General features: G+C 39.9%; 1 protein-coding gene across 1 annotated transcript in view; it reads left to right on the forward strand.

Annotated features, from left to right (window-relative positions):
- The window catches only part of CLEC16A (C-type lectin domain containing 16A), a gene marked incomplete in the record, with an annotated part of 3,039,290 nt that overhangs the window by 688,736 nt on the left and 2,332,753 nt on the right, over positions 1 to 17,801 (forward strand). The window contains 1 exon segment of the mRNA XM_044089149.1: positions 15,543 to 15,656. Coding sequence (XP_043945084.1) covers positions 15,543 to 15,656 — 114 coding nt within the window.

Genomic DNA, 17,801 nt, shown 5'->3' on the forward strand with positions numbered 1-17,801 from the left:
GTCATGTTAAAGCTAAATTACTGGATGCACCTTTACAGCAGGATGTTTTATTTGGAGTTAAGGCAGAAGAGGTATTAAAGAAAATGGAGGATAAGGCAAAATCTATGTAAACAGTGAAGGATTTCTTACAGGTTCAGCCTCCTCGATTTAGTAGAAACTGGCCAACAAAGAATTGGTCCTTTCCAGTTAATGACAGACCTCAAAGGGGCAGATATAGACGACCAAGAGGTAGAGGTCAACCACAAGGTCCTTACAGGCCTCGACAATGGGGTGCATCAGGCCAGAAAGAAGGGAAGACAGGCACCAACCATATAAAAAACAGCCTCAATGACTTCCCACTCCAGCTGCCAAACAACTCTCTCTTGGCAGCCCCCTTGGGAAGAAAACTGGCACTTTTTTATCACAATTGGCATATGATCACCCAAGACAAATGGGTTCTCAATATTATTTCAAAAGGTTACATGTTCCACTTTCACACTCTGCCACGATTAAAGGAATGCCAAATCTGCCACTAAATGAATGGGCAGAGGCCCAAAAACAAATTATGGCACTCATGAGCATGGGAGCTATTCAAAAGGTACCACCACAAGAACAAGGGCAAGGATTTTACTCAAGACTCTTTCTGGTTCCCAGAAAAGACAAAGCCTGGAGGCCCATTCTGGAACTTTCTTCACTAAACACTTACCTGGATATTCCGAAATTCAAAATGTTGACATTACAGCAGCTTCCCATGCTGAGCAAGCAAGCTTGGCCCTTGACTTTGGACCTCAAGGAGGCATACCTGCATGTCCCTATCAGACAAAACTGCAGAAGATACCAAAGGCTCTTAGCTGGTTCAATGCATTAGCAATTCTCTGCACTGCCCTTTGGATTATCTACTGCGCCCAGGGTCTTCACAAAGTGCCTGGCACCAGTAATTGCATTTTGCACACAGAAAGGAATTCAAATTTACCCATACCTGGACAACTGTCTGATTCAAGCAGAGAGCAAGGACATTCTTCTACAGCATCTGGCGTTTGTAAAAAAGTTAAGTTGCCTGGGGTGCACAGTAAACGAAAAGAAATCAAAACTAGTGCCCTCACAAGAGATAATATTCCTGGGTGCCAGCTTGAACACAACGGCCCAGATGGCTTATCTCATGCCAGACAAGCAAGGGCAACTGACTCAATACTTTCAATTAATGGCAACAAAGACCCAACTCCCTGCAAGAAAAATTCTGCAGGCCTTGGGCTTCATGGCATCTTGCATACTACTAATTCCATATGCCAGACTGCATATGAGGAAACTACAATGGCACCTAAAGAATGTATGGTCTCAACACTGTCAAAGTTTGGAAACAGTTATACCACTAATACCTTGCCTTCAACAGGAGTTTCGATGGTGGGCTCAAGCTTGTCACCTCAACAAGGGACAGCCTTTCACTCAACCCACAGCCAGGCAAACACTGGCAACAGATGCATCGAATTACGCCTGGGGAGCACACATGGCAAGAAAATGTATTCAGGGCAAGTGGCCCGCAGAACAAAGGCATCTTCACATCAGTCAAAAAGAGATGCTAGCTGTACAAAATGCCCTTATAGCTTTCAAGGACCTGTTGCATCCAGGACAACTACTACTAAAGACAGACAACACCACAGTTATATGGTACATAAACAAGCAAGGGGGCACTCACTCCTACCCCCTCTGCAGACAGGCCATGACCTTATGGAACACAGCTATAAACTATCAAGTTCTTCTACAAGCACAATTCCTGCCAGGAGAGAAAAACACACTGGCAGATGACTTAAGCAGAAATATCATGGATCCCCATGAATGGGAATTGAATCCTCAAATATTCAGAATGGTAACAAAGAAATGGTGGAGCCCGGACATAGATGTGTTTGCCTCCCCAATGAATTGCCAGCTAAAGAAATTCTGCACAAGGAGTTACCATCCGCAAGCATGGAAAGTGGATGCCCTCTCCTTCAGCTGGACACTGCCTCTTCTCCCAAAGGTACTCATAAAAGCCAGGCAAGAAGAGCCAAAATGATCCTGATTGCACCAGACTGGCCATGCCAGCACTAGTACCCAATCTTAAAAAACTTAGCACAAGGACCACACTGGATTTTGCCTCAAATACCACATCTGCTGTCTCAGCACAACAATCAGTTACTCCACAGCCAGCTAAAGACACTAAACCTAGCTGCATGGAAGATTCCCTAGCCACGCAAGCAATGCCTCTCTCCAAAGCAGTTATGGATGTCATTCTGGAGGCCAGAAGGCCTAGTACCAGGAAAGCCTACTCGGATAAATGGAAGAGATTCTGTGCCTGGAACCAGGCTCACAGCCTTGATCCTCTTGTGCCAAACATTCCTCAGATACTACAATATTTGACTGAGATGCTGGACAAAGGCCTCTCCTTTTCACCCATCAAGATCCACGCCTCTGCCATCTCTGCACATTACAACATGGAGCCACCAATTTTCTCTAATCCTTTGCTAAAACAGTACCTCAGAGGGGCTAAAAACATAAGATCGCCCTGTAGAGCACCTACTCCAACTTGGGACCTAAACTTTGTTTTGGAAAAATTAACTTTACCTCCTTTTGAACCAGCTAACATGGCAGAATTAAAATACATTTCTTGGAAAACTGCTCTGTCCTGGCAATAACTTCTGCAAGAAGAGTTTCAGAATTACAGGCACTAATGGCAGTGGAACCTTTCCTCATTTTCCACCAGGACAGGGTGTCCTTAAGAACTAACCCTACATTTTTGCCTAAGGTGGTTTCAAGTGTGTATCTAAACCAAACCATTCACTTGCCTACTTTTTATCCAAAACCACAGAATAAAAGGGAAAGACTACTACATTCATTGGACATTCACAGGCAGTTACGCTTCTACTTGGACAAGACCAAAACTTTCAGAAAATCTGAGCAATTATTGGTAGCATATGCTGTAGCAGCACAGGGAAAAGCTATTTCAAAACAGACTATTTCCAAATGGATAGGACATTGCATACGTTTCTGCTATACACACCATGGAAAACCTGTGCCTAACAGCATTAGATCTCACTCCACCAGGGAAACAGCCACTTCAACTGCCTACCTCAGAGGAGTACCTACCAAGGATATTTTGGAAGCAGCAACATGGAGTTCTGTGCATACCTTCACCAAGCATTACCATCTGCCTCTATACTCTAAATCCAGAGCTGGCTTCACCTCTGCAGTGCTGCAGGGCCTTATAGCCACCCCTAATGCCTTATAGAACCAGCCACCCTACCTCAGCTTTGGGATTCTACCCAAGTGTAATGACTGCAGCAGTGTCACACAGTGAACATAGTACAGTTTTGTACCTACCATAAATGTAGATGTTCGAGTGTAGACACTGTTGCAGTCCAGGTTACCCTCCCTCCTTCCCCTCTTACTGGCTAGTACGCACCTAGTTCCTCTACCCTTTACTACCTATGGGGAGTATTTGCTGGTAGCTGAAAGTATGTTGTTTGCATTTCTTATGTATGTTTTATTAGCAATTTGAAATGCCTACCTATTTGGGGGCACCTGACATCTGGGGCAAGAAAAACTGAAGAAAATGGCAGTGGCTGCATCTTATATACCCCTGTCGCACTGACGTCAGGGAGGAGGCGACAGCAACTGACGCCAGACCAAGACTTTGGAACTCAGGCCGGCTGGGGAACCGCCTGATGGCAGGATAACCCAAATGTAATGACTGCAGCAGTGTCTACACTCGAACATCTACATTTATGGTAGGTACAAAACTGTACTTTACCTTGGTAACAGCTTAAGTATTATGTATGGTCAAGACGGGTTACAAACCCACAATTCAAGTTAAAGCAATTATATGACTTGTTATGCACATTTACTTATATGAGAAAATCATCATGCCTTCCCCTTGATGTTCAATATAGTGTATGTCATTTATGAAAGTTAAAACAGTAGTGTTATTATACTCAAGCCCATGTTATTAAACTGTGTCTATTGTCATTTTAATATTATTTGTTCAGAATATGATTGTTACATTCTGTGACATTTCAAGTTCAGGCTTCTGTTGTTTCTCTTGAACAACTTTGTCAGTTTGATGTCATGTATAAAACAGTAGTTATCTTGGTAACCACTTAAGTATTATATATAGTCAAGATGGGTTACAAAATCTACAATTCAAGAAAGAAATGTTATAACTATGGATCTAGGTGGAGTATTTGTTGAGTTAGAAGCAGGTTTCATCAGTGCTCTATGTGCCCTTTCAATTCCAAATGAAAGTCCCTCTTTCAAATCTAAAAATTCAGGAATCCAAGTTGTTAAAAATGAAATAATGTCTTCTCCTTCAGTGTTTTCAGGCAGACCAAAGATCCTTATGTTGTTTCCCCTTTCCCTGTTTTCTAAGTCATCTATTTTGTTAAGCAGCCATGTATTCTGTTTAAGCAGAAATTCTTTTTGAAATTCTTTCTCTTTGAGTCTCCCTTAAATGTCATTTAGAGAAGTCTCTATATTTGTTATTTTTGTATGGTGTTGCTGTAATAGTTCCTTAAGAGTATCAGTCTGATTTTGAGAATTTGATTTCAGGTTTTCCAAGTCATTTTTAAAGCCATCCATCTTTAAAGATAGTTCCTGTAAGGTAGATGCCATCATTTGCAGTTATTTTTTCAAAACAGCATCTGGATGAGAATTCCTTGAGTTCATATTCAGTGACTCAATATATCGCCCGGTTACCTGACAGGAAAATTTTTGTACAGCTCCACTAAAATTTAATATTTATGTAGTTTAGTAGTTTATAGATTTCTGACATTTTAAACTTGAAAATAATAACATTATCCTATATTTTTATACTAGTTTATGGAGCTCTCAAAATTCACTGCCCTCAGTTGGCCATCTAGGCTCTACCCCCTCCCCCAAATGAAGTCTTTCAACGTGCAATGGAGCAAATCTTTTCTAGCTATCCTTGTGCTAGCATAGTAGACGTACTGGTAAGAGGTCGTGATGAAGCAGACCATGACAGAGACCTCAGAAAAGTTCTAGAAAAGGCACATCAAGTGAATCTTAAGCTCCATGCACAGAAATGCAAATTCAGGCTACAATAAGTTACTTATGTTGCTCATTTATTTACAAGTACAGGCCTATAACCAGACCCTTCAAAACAAGCAGCCATTCTCAAGATGCCAGCTCCAGACAACGTTCAAGCCCTGCAATGTTTTCTTGGCATGGTCAACTACCTAGGCAAGTTCATTCCAGACTTTAGCCAACTATCAGCTCCACTCAGAGAGCTGACAAGTAAAGATGTATCCTGATCTTGGTTAGAGCAACACCACAGAGCATTTGAAGTCTTGAAATACAGAATTGCTAGTCCACCAACCCTCAGATACTATGATGTTCACATGCCAGTAACACTTTCCTATGACACTTTGAAATTTGGTCTTGGTGCAGTCATTCTACAAGAAGATCAACCTGTTGCCTATACATCGAGAACTCTTACCCAAACTGAGATGCAGTATGCCCAGGTCGAGAAAGAGCTTTTGGCAATCGTGTTTGCACGTTCGAAGTCCCATGATTATGGTAGACATATCCAGATTGAAACAGACCACCAACCTTTAGTCACTATATTGAGAAAACCAGTGCATTCAGCTAAAGCTAGACTGCAATGTATGATGTATGATGCTGAGATTGCAAAAGTACAGTTTCAGTCTTGTCTACAAGAAAGACAAACTTCTTTATCTTGCTGATACATTATCCAGATCGCCCAGAAACACCACAGAACAGCATGAAAATGAGAACCTTGATTTAGTCATAGAAGTGAGACATTTTTCTTCCACATGTCTTGCTAAACTGAGAGATCACACAGCCACAGATTCAGTTTTATAAAAGTTCATCCACTTTATCAATCAAAGTTGGCCGTCAGTGCAATCTAGTTTACCTCAAGAAGTGCAACCGTATTTTCCATACAGAGATGAGATTTTGGCTGACAGAGTTATCATAATGAAAGGTCCAGAAATAATTGTTCCAAAGTCCTTGCAAGCACAGTACATTAGTGTCTTGCATCGTGGTCACCCAAGAACCAAATCTACCAAAAGAAAGGCGAGAGACCTAGTATTTTGGCCTTCTATGTCACAAGACATTGAGACAGCACTTGTATGTTGTCCAGTGTGTAATAGTATAAAGCCATATCAACAGAAGGAACCACTTCAGCTTAACCAGATTCCGGAACTACCTTGATCGACAGTAGCCAGAGACATTTTTGAGTGAAATGGTCAACATTATTTGGTGTTAGTAGACTCTTACTCCAATTGGTTTGAGATTGATCTACTTCTCAACCTAGCATCCAGTACTGTAATTACTAAGATGAAGCAGCATTTTGCTGTGCATGATAGCCCACATAAGTTATTTCTGACAATAGAGTACCTGTAATCAAATGGTTTGGCAGAACTTGCAGTTCAAAGTGCAAAACAGTTACTTGAGAAGTCAAAACAAGATATTATACCATGACCCCCCCCCAAAACGTGCACGCTGATTGGCCAGTGTGCACATTGTAAATCGAGTTATACTAATGGAAAAAGGTCCGGTCGCCCGGACTCTTTTCCATTAGTATAACTCTACTTTTAAAACACTGTCTCGCTATGTTAAATGGGTTTAACATAGCAAGACAGCTTTAAAATAAGCAACGGAGATCTCCGTTGCTTATTTTAAAGCTGTCTCGCTATGCTAAACCCATTTAACATAGCGAGACAGGTTTAAAAAAAAAGGCAACGGGGAAAGCAAGATCTCCGTTGTTTTTTTTACTGTTTCGCTATGTTAAATGGGTTTAACATAGCGAGACAGTTTTAAAATAAGCAACGGACATCTCCGTTGCTTATTTTAAAACTGTCTCGCTATGTTAAACCCATTTAACATAGCGAAACAGTAAAAAGCAACGGAGATCTTACTTTCTCCGTTGCTTTTGCCCACAGCTCTGATGTACTGCGCAGGCACGCAGTACATCAGAACTGCCGCGGATGCCAGACATCTGCGGAAGGGCAGTAAACAGGCATTATACTATGCCATTATTTAAGAAAAGTAATAGTTTCTTTTCTTAAATAATGTCATGGTATAATAGCAATAACCCACTTCTGGGTGTGGGTAATGCTGTATTTACCCACGGTTGGCTTTGTTTGGTACCAAACCATGCCAACCGTGGGTAAATCCAGCATTACCCACACCCAGGCGTGGGTTATTGCTATAATAATGATGTTTTCCTGAATCTCTTGAATCTCAGGTATATTTCATGTGATAAATATCTTAGTTCACCTGCTGAGAGACCGCTATCGTGACAAACCAGAATCACATTACCAATCAGTAGTCAATTGTTGGTTCCATGTGTCAAGAACAACAGAATAGTGAAAGCCAGTCTGTTGAAAAAATGCCTATCCCAGAAGTCCTGCTATGATAAAACCAGCAAACCGCTCAATCCATTATGAGAGGGAGAATTGGTAAGGATGCAAACATCCAAAGGTTATAATCGGATTGGTGTCATGAAGAATATTGGTCCAGAGCTGAGACTGTACATTATGGAATCAGAAGGAGCAGTTTTTAGGCGGAATTGGAAGGATTTGAGACTGATGTCTGAGCCTGTACCACGGCAGATAGCCTGTGAGACAGACACTTTATCTTTTTTAATTTCTCCAAGTCTTTTGGGGTTCTAATACCATGACGGGAAAGGACCCCATTCCTAAGTCAAAGTACGATTAAAGTTCATGAAATTAGTATTGTTTTACTCTTTGATGTTAGCCAAAAGTGCTCTTTGCAGCACCCACAATGTGCCTAGTAATGACGCCTTCTGCAATTCGTATGGTGTTACATGAATTGGTGACATATCTAAATATGATTGTAAATTCTTTTTTATAAGACCAGTTGCTCCTACTACTATTGGAACTGTCCGGGTATCTTTCTTCCACATGGCTCTTGTTTCTGCCTGCAGATCGAGGTATTTTATGACTTTGTGTCTCTCTGTATGCAAGACACTGTAGTCACTAGGTGTGGTGATTTCAATGATCAATGCTACTTTTGTCTGCTTTTCTTGGACCACTATATCCGGTTTTCTAGCATCTATCTTTTGGACTGTTGGTATTGGGTGATCCTATGTGATGTAAACTTCATAATTTCTATGATTCTCTGTGGCTCATGTTTCCAGTGTTTTTCAGCCACTTTTATACCATAATGTTTGCACAATCTCGCCACATTATTATGCTTTTCAGTATACAGTCCCTTTGCCATTAGAGAGTCACAACCAGCAGTAAGGTGTATGACTGTTTCCAGTTTGGTTCCACAAAACCTACATATGTCTGTTTCTCCCACATGTTCAATGGACTTAGTAAACCAGCATGTACATTGCCCACTATCTTGGGCTGCCAATATTAACCTTTCATTTCTTGATGTAAATTCACCTCTCCTTAACTATTCCTGCATTCCTTCTCGATCAACTTGAGGCTTTTCTTGAAGTTTTATATGCTTTCAACTATAATTATGTTTTTTCCACATTTTTCTTGCCTTCTCATCTGGTCCTTCACCTTATATTCTTTCTTTTGTTTTTGGCACATTCAGTTGCTGCCTGGTTTTTATCCACTTCTGGTATGATTTCCATTCCTGCTTGGCGTCGATACGCTTCTCCTAAATTAAAGATAGATGTCATCTTAGATTTATTCTCCTCATGTTTCAAAACTTTCACCAGATTTGGATCTTGTGAGATCAGTAAATATGTGTGGAGTCCCACGATTGCAGATCTGTACATATAATCAATTTCAAGGAGGCCCATCCCTCCTTCAGAACGGGGGATATATAATCTTGGTATGCACTGATTTTTATAAATCATTTGGTGAGCATGAAGCATCCTTCTTGTTTTAATATCCAATCTATCCAACACTTTTTGGGGCCAGTCAATCACTCCCAAAACTATAAGTTAGGACAGGAAGAGCAAACTGATTTATAGCTTGGATCTTATTCCTAGGTGACAGTGCTGTTTTCAGGATTAATTTAAGTCTTCTAAAGTACTCCTTACTAAGCTTTATTCGCATTTGTTCATGTTTTATTGCTGATCCTTCATCAATTCCCAAGTATTTATACACCCCCTCTTGCTTAAGTTCTTTTATATCACATTCTTGTCCCAAACTGATGTTTTCTTGGTGCTGAAATTTTCCTTTTTTAAAGGTTGCTTTTGCACATTTTTCAAGATCAAATGACATTCCAGTATCATCTGTAAAATGTTTGACAACCTGCAGCTGTGCTTTCAGTTCCTCATCTGATGAGCTATACAAGTTTAAATCATCGACAAAGAGAAGATGAGAAGTCATTAGACTTTGTTGTTTTCTAGAAGTCAAATTATAGCCTTAACCTAAGCTGTTAAGTAAACAGCTTAATGGATTAATGGCAAGGCAAAATAGCAATGGTGACAGGGAGTCACCCTGGAATATCCCCCTTTGGATTTTTATCCCTGGGATAATAATCATTCCTTTATCATGGTTTAATTGCAAAGTGGTCTGCTACTGTTTCATGGTTACTATAATGTAATCAATCAGTGTAGGATGTACCTTATACATTTTTAAGCACTCTTTTATCCATGAATGTGGGATACTATCAAATGCTTTTTTATAGTCAATCCATGCCATACTTAGATTCCTCCCTTTCTTACAGTTCTCCACTATAACTTTATTTAACAACAAATGATCCTTTGTTTCATATGAGTTTCTTTTATTGCCCTTTTGTTCTACTGTCATAATGAGTTTTCTTCTAAGTGACTATAAACTCTCTCGGTGTCAATCCCTGTGTATAGTTTATACGTTGTCGGAAGACAAGTTATTGGTCTATAACTTTTAGGGTAGCTTGCAGGTTCACTCTTAAGTAAGATCATTGTTTTTCTTGTTGTTAACCAGTGCGGTGTCTGTTCGGGATGTTCATATAAATCTTACTCATGGCTAGATCCTAGTGTAAAGAAGTTAATACTTTAAGCCAAAAGTTAGGCACTGCATCTGGGCCTGGGGTTTTCCAATTAGAGGCTTTTCTCAACTTTGTTTCAATCTCTCTAGCTATTATTTTATCCCATTTCATATCCTGTACCTTTAAACTTCTTATTCTTTCTTTTACTTCTTCTATCCATTTAGCATCTTTGTTATGTTCCACAGGATCTTCATAGATACTTCTCCAAAATGTATCTACTTCCTCTTTTTTCGGCGGTCTATCAATTCCTTTTACCTTATTTCCCAATTCTCTATAAAACTTTTTTGGGTCATCAGTAAATTGCTTATTTTGTGCTTTTCCCTTATATTTATCTTCGTATCTTCTGAGTCTTTCCGCCTGTTTTTGAAATTTTTAGTTTGTTATCTCCAATAGTGCATAATAGAGCCTGGTCAGTTCTAATACTGCACTGCTTTTATCACGTCTATCTTTCTTAATATTTTTGTTGATCTGTTCCCTCTTCTATAATCTTCTAACAATGACACTTCTTGTCTTAGCTGCTTTATAGTTTTCTCTATTCAATATTTCCATGATGGTATTCACTTTCATCCCCCCTCCCCCCTTTTCCCTCGCTACCCCATGTTCCTGTGGTAGAATTTTATCAGTTATTAATTTAGCAGCACAGTAATATATTCTGTTTACTTCTGTTATATCGCATGGATCTCTATGGACAGTCCTTATTACTGTGTTCATTTGTTTGATCAAGCTTCTGACTTTTGGCAGGCTATTTCTCTCATTGATCTTGATATATCTGTGTCTGTCTGCTAAATCAAGCAACTCTTCTCTTAACTCCTTTTCTTCCATACTGAGGGCACATCCCTTGTTTTCCGTTTCATGTGTGCATTCTATAGAAGGGTCTGTAACATCTTCCTGTGGCACATTCTCTTCAGTTTCATCCTGTGCCATCTGTTGCTCTGTCATGTGGGAACTCACTGGCCTATCACTCCTCAACATTGACTGCAACAGAGTTTCCACAGTTTCCTGTTCCTTCCCTTGCTGTCCGGCTTCAAATGAACATTTATACTGGCTTCCTGTGGAAGGCTCCAGCATATCTTGATATGGCACCTGACCAATTGGTTCCTGTTCCACTAGTTTTCCCTTAATTTGGATATCCATTGCTCTATCCTGTTGTGGTGGTTTCTGTATTTGATTTACTACACTGAATCCTTCTCTTTGCAGCTGTTCCATTACCTCAATTTCTATTGCTTTGACTTCTCCATTACTAATCTATTGTTCTACTTTTCCTCTTTGTCTTCTTATGTTTTGTACTGTAAAGTTTTCCATATCCAGATTCCTTTGCCTATATTTTTCTTCAGATATATTTGGTGCTGCTCTTTTTGTATTGGTTAGTTTTACTTTCTCCTTTACATAAATATTACACCATATTAAATCTCTTTTCCTTTCCCGTGTCCATATTCCTTCTTCATGTCTCCTGATCTTCTTGCTTTTCCTTATTCTTATTCTGGGGACTCACTCCATCATGCTGTGATGTAGTCTGTGTTAGACCTTCTACATTAAATCCTTCACTTCCCAGGCTCTCCATAACTTCAACTTCTATTTCTTTAACTTCTACTTTACTAATCTTTGTGCTTTTAGTCTTTATATTGTGAAATTTTCCATATCTGGATGCCTTTGCCTGTATTTCTCTTCGAATGTCTTTGCGACTGCCTTCTGTATATTGGTTAACTTGGCTTTCTCCTTTGCATAAATATTGCATCATATCAAATCTCTCTTTCTTTCCCATCCATATTTCTTTTTTATATTTTTCAAATACCTCTAGGTTTTGTTGTTTATATTTTCTCACTTCCTCAGAGGCTTCTTTTTCCAAAGAGATCAAAGTTTCTTGATCTATGTACTGTTTTTCAAAAATCTGTTGTATTAATGAACGCAAATTTTTATTTGAAGCTTGTGACAGTTTTTCCTGTGGAAGTATTTTTATTTCCTATAATTTCTCTCTCAATCATTTTGTATATCTTGTGTCTGGAAATTCTAGGCTTTTTACATAATAGTAACAGTACATCATATCTTTCTTATTCTCAATAGTCCACTCTGTCGTCTTTATGGCTCTTCTTTGGCCAATCAATTTTTGTCATTTTTGTGGACTACTACTTCCTTCTACAGCAGGGAGTGCATCCTCCCCCTGAGCCTGGCCTGGCCCCATTGTAGGAATGTTTCCGTAGTTTGAGGATTCTACGCTGTCATTTTTTCCACTCCTGGCACCAGTGCGCCTACCAGGATTGGGCACTTTTTTATCCTGGGTCTTGTGCACCCAGCTATCTCTCTTTATTTTTGATTTACTTCTGTCCATGATATATGCTATATAAATACACTCTATATATCAGTGTCGCCTTGGTGCGATTTTGTGAAAAACAGGGTCCACCTTGCGAATGTACTCACCAAGACTTGAGGATGAATTCAGTTTCAGCACTACTAAGCTCCTTTGCTTGCTGACTTTTCATCTTTCCATCAGAGTGATTGTCCGGTGTTCCAATTGCAAAGGAAGTTCCAGAGGACATTCCCATTCCTGTGACAAATCCAGAAGTTCCTAATAGGAGTTGTGCACCGCAGACTGTCCCTGTTGCTAAATTTGGTCTACATAGTTATGTTACAAGATATGGTCAAATCTTTAAACCCTGTAGCAGATACGAAGCAACTTGGAAATGAGCTCTGTGTTTTGTTTGCAATGTATATAGTAATGCATGCCTGACTGCAGTGTTGTTGTATGTAAAGGGCAATCTTTGTAAGAGGAAGGATGTAGCTCATAATGTGTGTATATGCCTTTAAGAAGCTATCCATGGGCTTGCACAAGTGTATAAATACTGAGCACGTGCGAGCCTGACTGCCATTTTGTAGTTAGCTGTTGAGATGTAAGCATGTATGTATGTAAGGTCTGTCTGTTAATCAGTTTATTTTTATTTTATGATGCTGCAGTCCATCCTGAGGTGTTTCTATGTATTAAAGCATCTAAACGAAAACCCCAGCCTTCTTGTCATCTGTGTTAGAAACGAACGAGCGACACTTTCCTTTAAGAGAATTGTATGTCAGTGTAACTGACAAAAACATGCGGCAACATGGCATGTATAGGAGAGGCACAGACATTGCTGCATTAGCATACCCAGTACAAATCTCTATTGGTTTCTGCTGTGAAAGAAGCCACAGACTTAGGACTTCTTGGCCAGAGAAGGCATATATGAGGGATAACATTACTTTACCTTGACTTCAAAGATCTAATGTCATGCTAAGAGGTGACCTCTGTCTGTCATACAAGGCATCCTCCAGCCCAATCGTGATGGACTTACTGCATTCAGCAATTCAGATAGCATCTAAAATACTTGGTCTAGTGATTTAAACCTCTTCTGCAACATCAGCATAATGGTTTTTAGGGACAGGAATATCTTGCACAGGATTCCACTGTTCTGGAACAGACTTCCTATCCACATAAAACAAAGTTCATCCCTGCCATATTCAAGTGCATCTTGCATCTATGGATGGGAAACAGAAAATGTACCATTGGACTGTCCTTTATACTATTAATGAACAGAGGCAACTCCTAAATGATTTATTCCATGTATGGGTTCCCTGAAATTATCTTTGGTATAATCGCAGTTATTCTCAGTAGGGTTAGTTAATAGGTAATTATAAACAATTTGATGGGTAAGACCAATCTCTAACCAAATAGTATAGGTTAATTTGAGCACAAAAAAGGAAACTGGCTAGGCTTAAAATGGCCTGCATGGGCAAATAGACTAGTACTTTACAAATGAACCTGTGCTAAGCATGCTGTACTTAGTACTTTACAAATGAACCTGTGCTAAGCATGCTGTACTTAGTACTTTACAAATGAACCTGTGCTAAGCATGCTGTACTTAGTACTTTACAAATGAACCTGTGCTAAGCATGCTGTACTTAGTACTTTACAAATGAACCTGTGCTAAGCATGCTGTACTTAGTACTTTACAAATGAACCTGTGCTAAGCATGCTGTACTTAGTACTTTACAAATGAACCTGTGCTAAGCATGCTGTACTTAGTACTTTACAAATGAACCTGTGCTAAGCATGCTGTACTTAGTACTTTACAAATGAACCTGTGCTAAGCATGCTGTACTTAGTACTTTACAAATGAACCTGTGCTAAGCATGCTGTACTTAGTACTTTACAAATGAACCTGTGCTAAGCATGCTGTACTTAGTACTTTACAAATGAACCTGTGCTAAGCATGCTGTACTTAGTACTTTACAAATGAACCTGTGCTAAGCATGCTGTACTTAGTACTTTACAAATGAACCTGTGCTAAGCATGCTGTACTTAGTACTTTACAAATGAACCTGTGCTAAGCATGCTGTACTTAGTACTTTACAAATGAACCTGTGCTAAGCATGCTGTACTTAGTACTTTACAAATGAACCTGTGCTAAGCATGCTGTACTTAGTACTTTACAAATGAACCTGTGCTAAGCATGCTGTACTTAGTACTTTACAAATGAACCTGTGCTAAGCATGCTGTACTTAGTACTTTACAAATGAACCTGTGCTAAGCATGCTGTACTTAGTACTTTACAAATGAACCTGTGCTAAGCATGCTGTACTTAGTACTTTACAAATGAACCTGTGCTAAGCATGCTGTACTTAGTACTTTACAAATGAACCTGTGCTAAGCATGCTGTACTTAGTACTTTACAAATGAACCTGTGCTAAGCATGCTGTACTTAGTACTTTACAAATGAACCTGTGCTAAGCATGCTGTACTTTCTGACAGTTAACAGTGGTGATGCAGGAGCAAGATAGCCTCCTGTGGTGCCAGTGACTGAGGTTTAGCTAGCATCCGAAGTACCCCAGGTCAGGCTAAGGAGGAACAAAAGAGCAATGGGCGATTGTCCCATCTTGCCTTTTCTTGGGGGAAGGGGCTCGCTGTGGATGCAATGGATCCTCTTAAGAGGAAGACTTGGAGAGAGTAGTAAGGCAGGCTGTGTTAGAGTGGGTAGCATTTACCTTTGTGCTGTTCATTTACAGGAATGTGTGCATGTGTGATCTGGGGTACTGCACAGTGTACGAGTGCGGGGGTAAAGAAGCAGGACAAAAGAAACAAACCATGTATTGTATCACTTCCATTGTCTATCTTCTTGACTAAGGCCATGGAGCAATTAAGGAGTTTAGGAGCATATTATAGGAAAAGGGCAAACTGAGGTGAGTGGGTGCCCCCAAATACTGTATGCAGCTAATGTACAGATGTGTTACTTGGCAGTAAGTTTACTACATGTGCCATCAACACCAAGAGGAAGTTGTAGCAGAAGACATTTTTATGATATCTTTCTAAGATTATAGTCTCTAATAGGAAAAGGGCAAACTGAGGTGAGTGGGTGCCCCCAAATACTGTATGCAGCTAATGTACAAATGTGTTACTTGGCAGTAAGTTTACTACATGTGCCATCAACACCAAGAGGAAGTTGTAGCAGAAGACATTTTTATGATATCTTTCTAAGATTATAGTCTCTCATTTGTTTATAACTATCATACAGTCTTGTGTGGTTTGTACCATTTTGCTGCATGTTGTGATTTTGACTCTTTCATTTCAGGTCTTTCTCATCATACACTACTCACCTCTGGTGAACTCTTTGGCTGATGTTATTTTGAATGGCGACCTTTCTGTGTTTTCTGCGCAGGCTGAGCAAGACTTGCAGAAAAGCATGGTGAGCATTCTTCTGGTGCTTTAAGCATGCCTACACATGAAAGCTGAAAAAAATAAACTGAAATATGCCTAGTTTGTGTCTGCCTCCAGACTTCACTTAGTTTTGCAAAAAAAAAAAAAAAAAGTATTTCATTTCCGTGGTTTGACAGTTAATTTAACTAAAACCGCTGAAACAACCAACAAAGTGTACAGTGTACTTCTGTAAGTCCCACTTTTAGGTGAACCAGCAGTTGGTGTAAATTTGTCTGTAACAAGTCATTTGGTATGCAGTTGGTAATGGAATATGTTGACTTCTGAGCATACTGACTGCAGTGATAACCTTTATTTGCGGTGCATGTCTAGAATGAATTTGAATGCATGATGATTATCATGTTTATTGTGTTTGATTATTTGTTATGGAAAGACTGTGTAGGTGCGTGGTATTTGGTTTTACTTTGATGAACCTGAATTACATTCATTTTGAGTTTTATGTCTACAGCCATTTATTTGTTTTGTACATGGGTTCCTGTGCCTACTCTTAGGCAAAAAAAATTATTTTCTTTTTTTTTCACCTACTAAGCGATGTATTTGACTGTATGAGCACTAGATTATCAGGAATATATGCATTTTATGGCAGATAGTGGCAGCGATTCAGTAAAATCCATACTGCTGGCTCTAGATGCCCTACATGGGTTGATCAAATGGAGATGGCGAGAAAAATGTGATTCAGAGACAGGTATGGACACAGTGAGAAAGACCTCATTACTGGCTCATAACCGTGTTTCTGAGTCAGATTCTTGTGTTGTCTAATCTAACTGTGCTAGTGTTCTTCACACAGCCAATGCATTATGTGAGCAAAGTCACCCCTCCACAAGCCCATAGAAGCAATCATACACACACACACACACACACACACACACACACACACACACGTGCAGATATTCTCACACCCCTACATTCACTTATTAACAGTCAAGCCACCCACACTCGATCATAATCATGGCAACATAGCCGTACAGTTGCTTGCACAAACCAACATATGCCCATTCACGCACAAGCGCACACAAATTTACAAACACAGATTTACTTTCGACACACACACACACACAGACACACACACACACAGACACACACAAACACAGACACACACAAACACAGACACACACAAACACAGACACACACACACACAGACACACACACACACACACACACACACACACACACACACACACACACACACACACACACACACACACACACACACACACACACACACACACACACGTACACATTCACACTCACACTCATTCGTGCATGCACACAGACACACACACACACACACACACACACACAGACACTCTCCCTCTGTCTGCCCCTCTCTTGGTGTCTCTCACACACACACACACACACACACACACACACACACACACACACACACACACACACACACAAAAAAACATAGACTCTCTGTCCCCTACTTAACTTCTGTAGTGTGACCACCCAGGCGCCGGCACACACATATTCTCACTTGTACACATTCGTGGGTGCACTACTATGATTTTAGAGGTCTCCTTTTTCTCCTAGAGTAAAGTTGTATTGGTGAGCAAATATGGAGCTGCAGACATTTTTGGGGGAGAGCATATGGCTAATTACCATTAGCCATTCCCCTAGTCTGCTGCATTAGGATTGGGAGCTGCAGACATTTCTGGGGGAGACCATATGGCTAATTAGCATTAGCCACTCCCCTAGACTGCTGCATTAGGACTGGGAACTTAAGCTTAAGGTATTACAGAATAAGGGGATCTTTACAGAAAAAAAATCAGCCGTGGGGTGCTTAAAGGGAAAAGAAGGAAGTATTTGAATAATATGCATGAGTTTAGAAAAATTGCTGTTAAGCAAATATTTTTATAACTCCATAGCACAAAACATTTTACACAGCAACTTGGGCAATGGAAATTACAAAGAGCTGTCAACAAACACAGGGAGCCCATGAAAAGATAAAATAACCAAACTTTCAACGGAGGTGTTAGAGATATTTCAGAAATTAGTGGTTAAGATATGAAGATAAAAATGATGAAGTATAAACCATCAACAGCCACAACTCCAAGAACAGAGGGTATTCCTGTGGATGTTAGGAGGAAGTAAAGTGATAATGGGCTGGAAAGAC

The sequence above is a fragment of the Protopterus annectens genome, chromosome 12.part0, assembly GCF_019279795.1.
Source record: "Protopterus annectens isolate FY-2018-M chromosome 12.part0, PAN1.0, whole genome shotgun sequence".
Lineage (NCBI taxonomy): Eukaryota > Metazoa > Chordata > Ceratodontiformes > Protopteridae > Protopterus > Protopterus annectens.